This window comes from Rhynchophorus ferrugineus, unplaced genomic scaffold (genome assembly GCF_030347505.1).
Source record: "Rhynchophorus ferrugineus isolate W39M unplaced genomic scaffold, kcgeb_rfMv2 rfM4, whole genome shotgun sequence".
Taxonomy (NCBI): Eukaryota; Metazoa; Arthropoda; class Insecta; order Coleoptera; family Curculionidae; genus Rhynchophorus; species Rhynchophorus ferrugineus.
Genome location: NW_027472583.1, coordinates 51,479,317 through 51,492,427, shown reverse-complemented (window position 1 = coordinate 51,492,427; position 13,111 = coordinate 51,479,317). Strand labels below are relative to the sequence as shown.

The following is a 13,111-nucleotide window of genomic DNA, read 5'->3' as shown; positions in this document are numbered from 1 at the left end:
CCAAAGATCTGTAAAATTGTTCAAAATATTTGTTATAATAACTATGGGTTATAAATCGGTAAACATAGTTTTAGCACTTTGCTTGTTTTAACACATCACAAATGGCTAATTATTATTACTCTGGTTAAAAATTATAGAGCCATTAAATAGTCAAACTTAGATTGGCCCACATTGTGTCCTTAATCAGTTACTTCGAACAGGAAGGAGATAATGGAGGTCTTCTCTTGTCAGTAAAATGCATTAGAGAGGTAAGCATCGATACTGTTAAATAGCGTCTTGCAGCTGCACTGAATGTTAGTATGAACATAGTCAGTAAAATATTTCAAAAAATGAAAACCTATATAGCCTTGGATTCACCGAACAGAAATCTTCCTAATACGAAACGGGTGATGAACCAAGATTACCTTGATATGTTATATTGGTTCTATCAGTGATCAAATGTATAAAATGTATAAAAGGAGTGAGTATTTTTTTTTATATAAACATAATTTAATACATCTATCAGAGGAAACTACTAGTTTGGAAAGTATCCATGGAAAACTTAGAGATATTCAGGTCTTTGAGCTATCCCTTCATACACTGCTGGTAATATAGGATTTATAGGGTGTAAAGATAACCCACGAAAAGGTCTAATGCAACTTCCAGATATTGGCTTAAAAAGGATACAATTTTTAAAAACATATAGTAAAATCACGAAAGATTTATTGTTTCAGTTTGTGTATTTAGATGAGATATGAGTAAAAGGTAAACATGGTCTGTAATGAAAGTAAAATACATTATTTGGATATAAAATTGTTAATTAGGTGAATTAAGCGTCCAGAGAATAGCACTACTTGAAAAACGCACATAGAGCCCTACCTCATAGGTAGTGTGAAAGAGAGTTCAATGTAAATATATTTTTTTTATTATTTAATTAATACATTGTTACTAGTCGTTTCCGTCTAACCTACAATTTGTCTTTATGCTAACTTAAATTTAGGTATATAACTAGTAGGACCCATCGGCCCTAACTCAGTCTCTGATGAAATAATGTTTATACATGTCACTGCTGAATTTTTTAATATATGCACTTCACTAAAAATTTGTATTTTATTAATGTTACTCTTTGCACAACACTACACAAGATCAGCTTATATAATAGCAATTTATTATGGTTTGATTCTTTTGTAAATATAATAAAACACAACCCTAGCCTACAAGCTAGTCTGTGTCCTGTTCTGGTGGTATCCAAAAGTTCCGCTACCACTGACGCAATTTCCGCTGAGTGGCAATAATGGAACGATTAGTTTCAATAAATATTGTCCCTATTTCTGCTCGTTGTTGTGGCGTATATTTATCCAAAATAAAATTTGGACGTCTACACAACACGATGGTTAAAGCGAAACTGAGCTAAACGGACTTTTACCCCACCGTATACTATAATGTTAGATAAATTATATTTGATAACATTTTTGTTTCATTATTTCGTTTATATTAGAATTTTGTTATATCTCAAGGCCAAAATGAAGTAAAACTCAGAGTAGATGCGGCAGCATTGCGACGTATTGACGTCATCAATTTAGATGACGCGAGATTACTGTTTTATTGAACGGGCTATAGTTGTCATTTTTCAGATAAATGCGGTATGACTTGGCTGGTATACGGTTTCGAAGTTCTGTGGTTTTTGGCCAAACAAACAGCTCGTATAGAGGAGAGCTTACAAACTATTTAATAGCACAGTAATAATTACAAACTGTAAATGAACAGTTTCTATAGTAAATATTGTTTGAGTTCCAAACAAATAATTCCAGTTGAGTTTAGTTTATCCGCATTATATTTGTTTAAATTGTATATCGTTTTTGAATATATGGTTTGTATGTATTTGTAGAATTAATTCACTTGCTCTGCCCGTGCTTACTCTTATGGTAAAAGGATATATAGTTAACTTTTTAAACTATGGTCAAGTTTCGTCCATTAGACGATCATAAAATAGTTATCTTCTGTTTCATTTGAACAAATATACGTAAGTAGTCGTTTTGTTTATGTTGATTTTAGAAAATTAACAAAGCGCATAACAAATAAAATATTTCTAGATATTTTAGCTTATCGGGAATTGTAAAATCAATAAATACAAACCAAAATTATATTGATCCAGTTCATTGCCAAACGTCAAGATGATAAAATACGGTGTACTATTAGCGTGTGTTCTGTCTGTGTAAGTAAACATGATATTCCTTTTAGCTAACTGGTGTCTGTTATAATAATTAGTTAATAATTATTTAGTTATGCCAATTGATAAGAAAACAATTTTAATTTTAATGTTTAAATTGCATTACACGCATATTATTATATTATTTAGTGGGTTGCTATTTGTTATTTTAAGTATTCTCCATGATGATTAATATATTTTCGCATGCGCTTCGTAGGATGGAATAAGGAACTTGAAACATGGTTTTTGAATGCCAATTTTGACCATGCAATTTATTCTTGATATCGTTGAGTAAAAAAAAGTCATTTGGTGCCAAATCAGTTCTGTAGGTAGTTGTTTCAGCCGATGTGGGAGAGCTTGCATTGTTATGATGAAGAATGTCCTTTCATTAGCGCCTCTTTGAAGCACTTCTACTAAACTAATGCTTGCATACCATCCAGAATTCATTGACTTACAATGTTGTAATGGACTCGTAATGTAGATTATTTTACTTGGAGCTGATATGCATAGATCCAATATTATTCATCTGTGTGGATATTATTTATAGCTTTTGGTGCGTCGCGGGTGTATTTCTTGACAATTTCTGTTGTCAATTGACATGACTATCATTTTGAGCTATCGTAGAATTATGCGGGAGCCAACGTGAACAGATCTCTTTACAGCTGAATTTTTATGTAATATGTTATTGATGGTCATCATGATAATGCTCAGATATGACTCAGTTTCAGGAACGTCACGTCGCTTCGAGCGAACTGCGTCCATAACTAAATTCATTATACCAATGTTTTACGGTAACCAATTATGACCGTTCATTACCAAAAATTGAAATAAATTGTTCATGTTTACGAGTTGGTATAATTTAGTAATAAGAATACAAGTTGTGTACAAATGACCAAAGGTTCTGGAGGTCAAACTTCAATTGGAAACGTCAGATGAAGCCTAAGAACACTTGTAATTGCGAAAGCTCAAAATATAAATAGCAAACCTTAATGTTTCTGAACTTCAGTATACTAACAGCTGCGGCAAGAGTCCCGCTACCATTTTGCCTCAGATGATCTCATGAAAAATACCTTAAAAGGACTCGAAAGTTTCATAACGAATCGCCGTCACTATTTAGCCGATATGATTTTTCAAGCATAACGAAAACAAAATTGTAAAGACCGAATACACTTTTCATAAAAAAACCAAACTTACTTATCTTTTCCTTGAGCAAAGTTATACGGAAACAAAATAGTAGCTTTGTACTTAAATGTCCTTCCAATTTATTGATTGATTATTGACTGAAGGTTCTCACTTCTGTGGCTTGTTTAATTAATTCCAAAATTGTTGTTTGAGGTGATAAAGTAATTTTTTCAACCATAAACCCTTTTAATTTCTACGAACTTACTATCAAAATATTGTTTAGTTCTCTCGGAGCTAAGACCTTTCCGGAAAATTTCTTATTCGGTGCTGCTGGAGCTTCGTATCAGATCGAGGGTGCATGGAATGAAGACGGCAAAGGACTCAGTATATGGGACGTGTTTACTCACACTTCTGGACATATAAAAAATGACGATACCGGTGACATAGCTTGCGACTCCTATCACAAATACAAAGAGGATGTTGCTATCTTGAAACAATTAGGATTAAAGGTTTACAGGTATGATTAACAAATAGCTAAATATATATTAGACGTACTTTGTTTAATAAGTGAAGATATTATTAGTTAATAAATATAAAATTATCTGACTTAATACATGATATGGTAAAGATTGTGGTATATACATACTTATGTACTAATGTTTAGTCGCCATGCTTGTACAACAGAACAGTAGTAATATATTAATTTGTAAATTAAGATTGTACTAAACATATCTAATGTAAGAGGTAAATAATAAAAAAAATGGTTAAATTGAACATAACATATAGTATTATAGATTATTTGTGTTATATATTTGTGTTCCTATCATATATATTTTCATGTATTCCAATTTTAAACTGAGGAGGGGGAAGTTAATGCAGATTAAACAATGATTGTGTTCTTTTTAGGTTTTCTATATCTTGGCCGAGGATACTGCCTAATGGAACACCAACACAAATCAATCAAGCTGGCATTAATTACTATAAAAGTCTCATAAAGGTATTAAAATATTTAAAATAAAAACATCAGTATTAGTTTTTTTTTAAATTAATACGTTTGTGTTATATTGCAGGAATTGAAAGCTGCCGGTATAGAGCCTTTAGTTACTTTGTACCATTGGGATCTTCCTCAACATCTGCTGTTGTTGGGTGGGTGGATGAATCCCAGATTAGCCGACTACTTTGGGGATTATGCCCGTATTGTGTTTAAAAACCTCGGAGATGACGTCAAGTACTGGATAACTTTAAACGAACCGGGTAGTACGTGCACACAAGGATACGAAAGTGTAATATGCACAAAGGGGTTATTCTAATAAACAAAAAATTATATCGTTTTATAGGGTACTCATGCTCCTGGACTGAATCTTACTGGTGAAGCTGTGTATCAGTGCTCATATGTGAGCTTGCTAGCTCATGCTAAAGCTTATCACATTTACGACACAGAATTTAGAGAAAAACAAGGTGGTAAGATCACCTTGAATTTAGCATGTGCTTGGTATTACCCCATAACCGATACCGACGAAGATGTAGAAGCTTTTAACAGATGTTTTGATTTCAATGTAAGTCATTTTGTGTTTTTTGGTAGCTGTGTTCATTAGTCTTCATTAGTTATCAGACCATAATTCGGGTCTATAGATATATGCAGACGACTTGTAACATTTAAATAATGTTACACGTCGTACACATATATTCCTTGTTGATTGATTTTGATTGAAAAATGTGTTCATATGAAAAATTTTCATATCTTCATTAGTCTTTAGTCAAATTATTATGTACTTATTTATTTCATATCTGTATTCGTATTATAAATATTCCAAAATAATTTTAATAAAACTGTGTTGAGAAATTGAAGTTCGGTTTTATATTTGACTAGCCGATCTGATGGAAGTCTTTGTATCAAAAGCTATTGGAATGTGATGATGATGATGAATGAAAATGTGACACTGTGATGAATTGTAGATAATAGGATCATTCTAATATGAACTATTTCATTTGAATGCCTTTTTTCATTTCATATCAGATCGCCACTGTATCTAAAGCTTGTAGCTATATAGAAGGATTGTTAATATAAGCGTTCTAAAGTGGTGAATTTAATATTGGTTGTATTAGTTTCTCTCTTCCCAAGGCTCCACCTTCTTGCGACTTGGCCGATTTGATTTTATGTTTCTATCTGATCGTCTTTTGTATTAATAATATAAGTGTTTGAATTCCGCACTTACCTTAATACTGTCCATATTTCAGTACTAGGCGATCCGTTAGTCAACCAAATGATGTCAAACCACCGATTAATAGCATCCTCTCTACATATTTCAAGTTTAGAGTTAGGTGATATATTTTAATTTTAAACATAAGTAATAAGTCGTAGTGCTGAAGTTTTCTTTTCGTTCAGGCTCAGCATATAGATTATTTCAAATATGATACAGGGTAGAACATTATTTTCAGTATATATTTATGTAGTTTCTGAGTATATTCAGTTACTATATTTATGTTTTGTAGTGTGGAATTTATGCTGAACCAATTTTCAAAGGCAACTGGCCTCGAAGAATGATTGATAGGATCAGTGAACGAAGCAAACTGGAAGGTTATTCGTTCTCTAGACTTCCAGAATTTACTGACCAAGAAAAGAACCTGATCAACGGAACTGCTGATTATATTTCATTGAATATGTAAGTAACATTGCTCTAAAATTACAGTATACTCATGCTATTTAAAACATATGACATATTAGTCATAGGTGTAATGCAAATACTGTGAACATAATGAACTTATATGACTTATAACATATGACACCAAAACGTCGCAGTATTACCGCATCAATTTTGAGTTTCAGTTTATTTTGGCTTTGACTTATAACGAAATTCTAGTGTAAATAAAATAATGAGATAAAATTAATATTAGTAAATATTAAGTGAGTTTCATTAGAGAACATATTTACATTCTTAGCCTTAGTTTTATTAATAATAAAATATAATTTTGTGATGTAATTACAATTTTATTCATCAGGATGGCAATAGCCTGATCACATGTTGCAAAAATGGTGAAAACATATTTGAAAACATTAAAATGGCAAGTACTACTCGACCTATGGTATTTTACTTCTGATTACTACTTATTTCGACATATGAATCATGGCCTGAGCAGCTCATCATTTTTTTGAAGATAGTCTAATAGGATGAATCGTTCTTTTGAGACGGAATCTGTAAATTGTCTGAAACATCGGGAAATGTATTGGTTATTGATGGGCAATACTTTGAATTAAATATATTGTACTGATTTTTCACCATAATACTTTAAATTAAAAGAAAAACACATTTTAAACTAATTTATAAGCCTAATTCAAAAAAAAAACGACATAAGAAATGTGTAAGCTTTTAATTTGTTTTTAATTTATCTTATTCCAAGATCTTGCTCAGTTTCTACTTTTCCAAAATATAGCGTGAAATAAATTTACTGATTTCAATATCCGTTGCTACTTAGTTTCGTGCATCCATGAATATTCTAATAATGTAAAAATGCTAATTCAAACTTTATTGATACGTTCTGAGATTATAGTGGTCATCAAACAGATATCTCGTCTTTGTTCAGTTTTCATACTTTCGAAACATTTTGTGACCTTCGTATCCATGAATTTTAACTTTCATTCAACTGAAACATAAACATTCCGAAAATATTACAATATCATGGACAAGTATCACTTGTAAAGAAATTATTGTTTATTCCATTTATTTTTGTATAATTAAATATTTACAGGTATACTAGTAGAACAGTATGGCACATCTCTGATGAACCTATAGGAACCCCATCTTTAGATTTTGATTTAGGTAAGCATATACTACATTTTTATATTTTATGTTTTTTGTTAATATATGTTGTATTACATATTGTTATATAATATAATTTTATTTATAATTATATTTAACTTCAATGTTATTTTGTTTTAACAGAAAAAAGAAGAAATTTATTCAATTGATGTTTCAGACAATTCTCCCTATTCAATCCTATTGTAATATTAGGTCGTCTGTAACCTATCTGTCTTTAAACTTTTACTTTTTGAACAATTAAACTGATATATTTAAAAGGTCCCAAATTGTTATCAATTTCAATTCAATTTGTCTTCCTCCCAGCTGTTCCCAATCATAAACATCAAAATGACTACTTTTAAATTGTAAGTATTACTATGGATAGCCCAAGTAAAAGAACAGCCCGTATGATGAAATATAGGAATAAAGAAACAATGTTTGAAAATAAGGAACGTTTGAGACCCTACCTAGTTTAGGTGATTTGACAAATGTTCCAATAAAACTAAAACAGAAAAAATGTCTGTCCTATTGGGAATCGAACTCGCGAGCTCCTTGTGTGAGCTCAATGTCCTAACTATCGCACCATAGAAACAGTTGGTTACGATGTTTCTACAACATCTCTTACGATATGGTTGGTGCTTAAATATCAAACTGACTGACTTTTACACTGAACTACTTCCTATTTTTCGCCACATCAGTTCAGCATTAACATTGTACACCAATATCTAATCATTTTAGACTAAAAATATGTGAAAACATTCTATATGTTTTTGAAATTTGAGGTTTTCCCTCGATTTACCACCACCCCCACCACCCCAACAGATCCTAATTTGGTTCGAGTTGGTCCACCTCGGTCAATAATTGAAATATTGGCGAGTATACAACCTACTCCTTTTTTGAAGTCCGTTAACTAATGAATGTCGAAAATATACTCCGTCATTAGCGTCTGTATTCACTGAATTATCCAATAATATTAAAACGTAAAACATATTATTACGTCAAAAGAATCAAATTTAACAGTTGGGTTAGGTTTATTAACAGTTGTTTACATCAATATTTCGCATTTTCACAATATTTGTTAATATCTCTAGGTATAGGATCTGGTGTAGATTCTTCATGGCCTAGTAGCGCAGCTTCATGGCTGGTTTCTGACCCTCCCGGTATTCGATACCTCCTAAATCACCTCAAAAATAATTATGATCCTTCGGAATTCATTATAACTGAAAACGGTTGGTCTGACTTGGGAGGACTTGATGATCAAGGACGTATTTCTTATTGGAAGGTAATTATTCATATAGTAAAAATTTTTTATAATTAATGTTTCGTTGTTTCAGGGTTATTTGAGCAACATTTTAGATGCTATTGTGGATGATCAGATAAATGTCACTGGATATACTGCTTGGAGTTTATTAGATAATTTTGAATGGGCTGAAGGCTACACGTAAGTAATAATTACGTACGTAAAATACGTTAACCACTTATTGCTTCAAATATTCTAGCCAAAGATTTGGCATGGTGGAAGTAGATTTCAGTGACCCAAACAGAACCAGAACATTGAAAAATTCAGCTAAGTGGTACTCTAAGATTGCCACTACAAGACAAATCGATCCTTAAAATTTGAAAAAATAAATTAATTTAAGTAACACAAACATTCTTTTTCTTTCCAACATATAGGGTCATATAAAGGATTACTGAATGGCATAAATAGTTTTTTTTGGGTAATTAGAAATAATATGAGTCGTTACTATTGCCATAATATATATAACGAATAATCTGTAGACTCAGTTGATATCAGATCTTTCAAATATTTTTGTATTCCTTGGTTTTGTTCCTTTTTGTATCAACTCTTATCGCTTTCTTCAGATCAGACTTTTTCCGCATTCTTTGTGCTGAATTATACCGAGAGATGATATATCTGAAGCCGGTTAGTTTTTGTTAGATTTATTGCTACCGCTTCAGTATTAGTTTCGGTTGTAAATGTAAATCTAGAGAAGTTATTCTGCCTAGTCTTTCTCTAAGCAGTGGCCACTTAGTTAAAACATTGTTATTATTAATGATGATTGATAAGAGGACGGCCAATATCTAGGATCACTAGTACAGATATGTAAATATTATGTCTTCATCACTTTAACTGGATCTTTACCCTTTAACGTTATTAGTCTTGAACCCTATATTAAATGTTTATCATATCCATATTAAAGCAATACATTTATTACCTAACGTACTAATGAAGGTTCGGAAATGTTTTGCTTTGTTGTTATGCTTAGGAAGACAATAAATCGTAGAAATTGTTATTGGTTGTTGGTAAGTATTCTTTGTTAAAATTTTAACCGTAGGCTTTACGAATTAGCAACTTTGTCCTTTATAAACCAACAATAAACACTTATTAACAACAGACTAGCAACTTAGCAACATCACATACATCATTGATGATAATCATAACTAAACATTTTAAACGAATAAATAGAACTCATAAAGAACTATCAATGAACAAATGTATAACTAATATGAGTTATAAGCATTGATGCATTAAATTATAACATCTACATATATACATTATTCCCTATATTTGAGCATTGTTTATTGGTTAAAATTAGTCGGCATTTCGAAGCTGAGATATCATTTATTAACTGAAGAGATCAGCTAAAACCGATAAGCTTCTTCATGGTTAAATAGAATGTAGAAGACCGTCACGTGGAAACTGCGATTTGTCCCATTAGAAACAGATAATAAAAGCAGACGATCAGCTTATATTCTCCTAATATTATCAAATATTTTGTTTCCATTCTGAGCAGGGAGAAAGGCTTTAAACAAAACAAAGGAATCTCTATGATCTTGCTGTACAAATTACTACATCCACAATCCAAAATTTTCAAGACCTGTTAGCTGATGCTGCCTTTACAACCTTTTCAAACAGGTATCAACCATGTCAAATATAATAGATTTTGACAAAAATTCAATCGACTTCAAAATATAAATAAGGAACTCACTAAAAGGTAAAAAATAATCAAATTTAGATTTTTAACAAAAAAATCTGAAATGAATTTGTTTGTTTTAAAATGAAATATGTACATTATAGTCGTTGTAATAACTAAATAATAAAAAACAAATAGCTTATTTAACCTCTCTACTACACTTATTTTATATTCTACTATATTCACAAAATTTAGCTTAATACCCATCTAAACTTATTATAATATTTTACAGTATTCTTTTAATTGCTACAAATTGATGAGTTTGAAGTCGGTACGAGCAAAAAATTAGGTTTGTTTTGTTGCTAATTTAATTTTGTGTTTGACACAAAATTATATTATTATTTTGTATTGTTTGAGTTCGGTGTTATGTATTTACTCAATAGATTATTTCTAATCGCATGTAAACGTCTGGGGTTAGAGTTTTTTTTAAACATTTCGAGCTTGTCCTCGTCGAATAAGTATTTCATAGTCATTCGTATTTCATATAAATAAATGTGAAAACCATCGAATCTTTGATCGATTATATGCAGGCAACTAATCTACAAGGGCTACAGCACCAATCCTATTGGCACACCGCCTTGCTGGTTTTTTAGTTAATTGGCAAGTTATGAAAAAGCAGGGTATCAATCAATTATCATGATAGATATTTGCTTAAATAGGATAAACTGATTAAAAGGGCCTCAGTATTAGGGCTCTTGCCCTGAAGAGGCACGTTGTGTGAATAATTGAGAAACGCCAACTAGTTTTATTCAATAGTTTTTTCAACAATTGTTTAGTCTTAGTATAGTAATAATAAATATGTAATGTAAATGCATGACCCATCAATGTTTCATATTAATATTTTGCACAAATTAAGGAGAGCTAGGCTACATGCTAATTGTATATTTAGTGTAAAATTATCACTTGTTAAATAATATCTTATATGACATAAACATATTACATTTACATTGCATTTAAGAACAATTAAAATTAAATTAAACACGTTCGTTCGCTTTATTATGAATTTCCTTAATTATTCCTACATTCCTCATTCTTGTAAATAGACGACAATATAGGCTGTTAATTTTTTTGTATTTGGTAAGGATACTAGATCTAGACGACGTGCTACCATAAAGGATTCCGACATAATCGTTACGAATATCCCTATTTCATCTTAATTAAGGTTGGAATTCGACAGGTTTCTGTTGGTTTAGTGTTAACCGTTTTCAAATCGAAATGTGAACACTTGTACTAGCGTTTTTTCACATTATTTTCAATTATAATAGGACATTTTTACGGTAAAAGTTGTAACAGTGGTCGTGGCTTATTTGGGAGCTATACTTTCAGTCTTTTTTTTCGTTTAGATTGAACGTAATGTAATGTAGAAAATGTTTAGTAGTCGTAAAATTCAGGTCGTGCGTATAGCTACTGCCTAAAGCCTTATTTTAAATCATTGTCAAATATTTTCTCACGTATTTTATAGTCATTAAAAATTATTAACTGCAGTTGTAGTAGTTCATATAAATAATGTATTTATTACAATAGAAACTCTTAGTTTACAATATTATTTACATATAAAATTATTAATATTATTCTGCTGTACTTGTATTAATTTACAGCCAAGACCAGTGCAGGATAAATACGTCAGTATGTATTTCCCCAACGAAAATGAGACGGCAAGTTGGAATACGTGTGGCATAGGTTGGAATACGTGTGGTTTAATCTTCTAATTTCCTGCTCGTAGTTCACTAATGCTTTACATCCACATTTCTGTGAGTTAGTAACATAATTTCTTGATTTACAGCGAAATCTTGGATATATTAGCAGTTCAATATGATTTCGAGGTCAACATGTTGTTGTTGATTAAGTAGTGATAAATATTGGTGAATAATTCGAATAAATTTTCTTGACAGCATGGGCTACGCATGTCTATAGAAAACATTCTAAGAGCTATTTAGATTTTGTGATATAATCGTTGTTTTTGCCTGTTTCTTGTCATAGGACTGCATGTTTATTGACATTTTAGATAACTGTATTAAAAGAATATCAGCCACAACAAACCTCCAACTTCATCTTAACAAAGTCGAATTGTGGTTGAAAACATAGCGTTTCAAAGTAAATGAGACCTCAGTAAAACTAAATAATCATGAACATTCGCAAGCAGACAACGTTAAATATCTGGGAATGCATTTCGATAGGCATTTGGCATGGAAAAAATATATTGTTACAAAGCGCAAATAGCTTGGGCTTAAACTAAACCAAATGTATTGGCTGATAGGGCGTAAATCTAAACTATCATTAGATAATAAGGTTTTGCTTTATATGTCAATACTTGAGCCCATTTGGACTTATGGTATTGAACTGTGGGATACTACTAGCAAATCTAACATAGATATCCTCCAGAGGTTCCAGAATAAGGTGTTGCTAGTCATCGTTGATGCCCCATATTACGTATCCAAGAAACTGATTCACCGTGATATCCCCATAGAACCCATAACCAGTGTGAGTTTCGGAGTGTTAGTGCGAAGTAGGGTAGTTCTGAAAAACTATTGGTGTATCCCAATACACCCGCCAAACAGTTAAATGTGTGCGATGACAGTGAACTGCGTAGGCTCAAATGCAAACTGCCATGCGAACTGATTAATAGACACATAGAGTGAGATTTAATAATCTCTAGAATAAGCTAGAATAGTTTTTAGAATAAGTTAGGCCAGACTTTAAAATAAGTTAGGATAGTATCTACAATAAGATTTAGGTTATAAGTTGTACAGTAGGTTACTTACTGAAGTGATCTACTACATGTCAGGATAGTTATATTATATAACTGAAATCATATAATAATACTTATTGCCCACGGGCAGATTGTTAATGTTCTACGAGATTAATTAAAAAAAATGTTAAAAGAGTTATATTATAAAAAGGAAATAGAATTGAATTGGGAATTGGAATAGTACTTAATTTACAAATCATTAACGATACATATATTTCTTACATAACTTACATACGTTCACTAGCATACACTAAAACCTTTTGTTTTCCTTGGTATCTTT

General features: G+C 31.3%; 1 protein-coding gene across 2 annotated transcripts; it reads left to right on the top strand.

Annotated features, from left to right (window-relative positions):
* Window positions 1-2,072: 2,072 nt before the first annotated feature.
* LOC143196133 (myrosinase 1) lies at window positions 2,073-8,756 on the top strand. 2 transcript variants are annotated; one of them, XM_076403748.1, is made up of 10 exons: window positions 2,073-2,194; window positions 3,594-3,827; window positions 4,217-4,307; window positions 4,381-4,593; window positions 4,648-4,866; window positions 5,804-5,973; window positions 7,058-7,128; window positions 8,199-8,389; window positions 8,442-8,548; window positions 8,607-8,756. In XM_076403748.1, the coding sequence occupies exons 1-10, from the start codon at window positions 2,154-2,156 to the stop codon at window positions 8,719-8,721; spliced, it is 1,452 nt and encodes a 483-aa protein (XP_076259863.1). In that variant the 5' UTR covers window positions 2,073-2,153; the 3' UTR covers window positions 8,722-8,756. The 2 variants fall into 2 exon arrangements, with proteins under 2 accessions (XP_076259863.1, XP_076259865.1); XM_076403750.1 differs by lacking the exon at window positions 3,594-3,827 and having other exon boundaries at window positions 2,132-2,194.
* The last annotated feature ends 4,355 nt before the right edge of the window (window positions 8,757-13,111 follow it).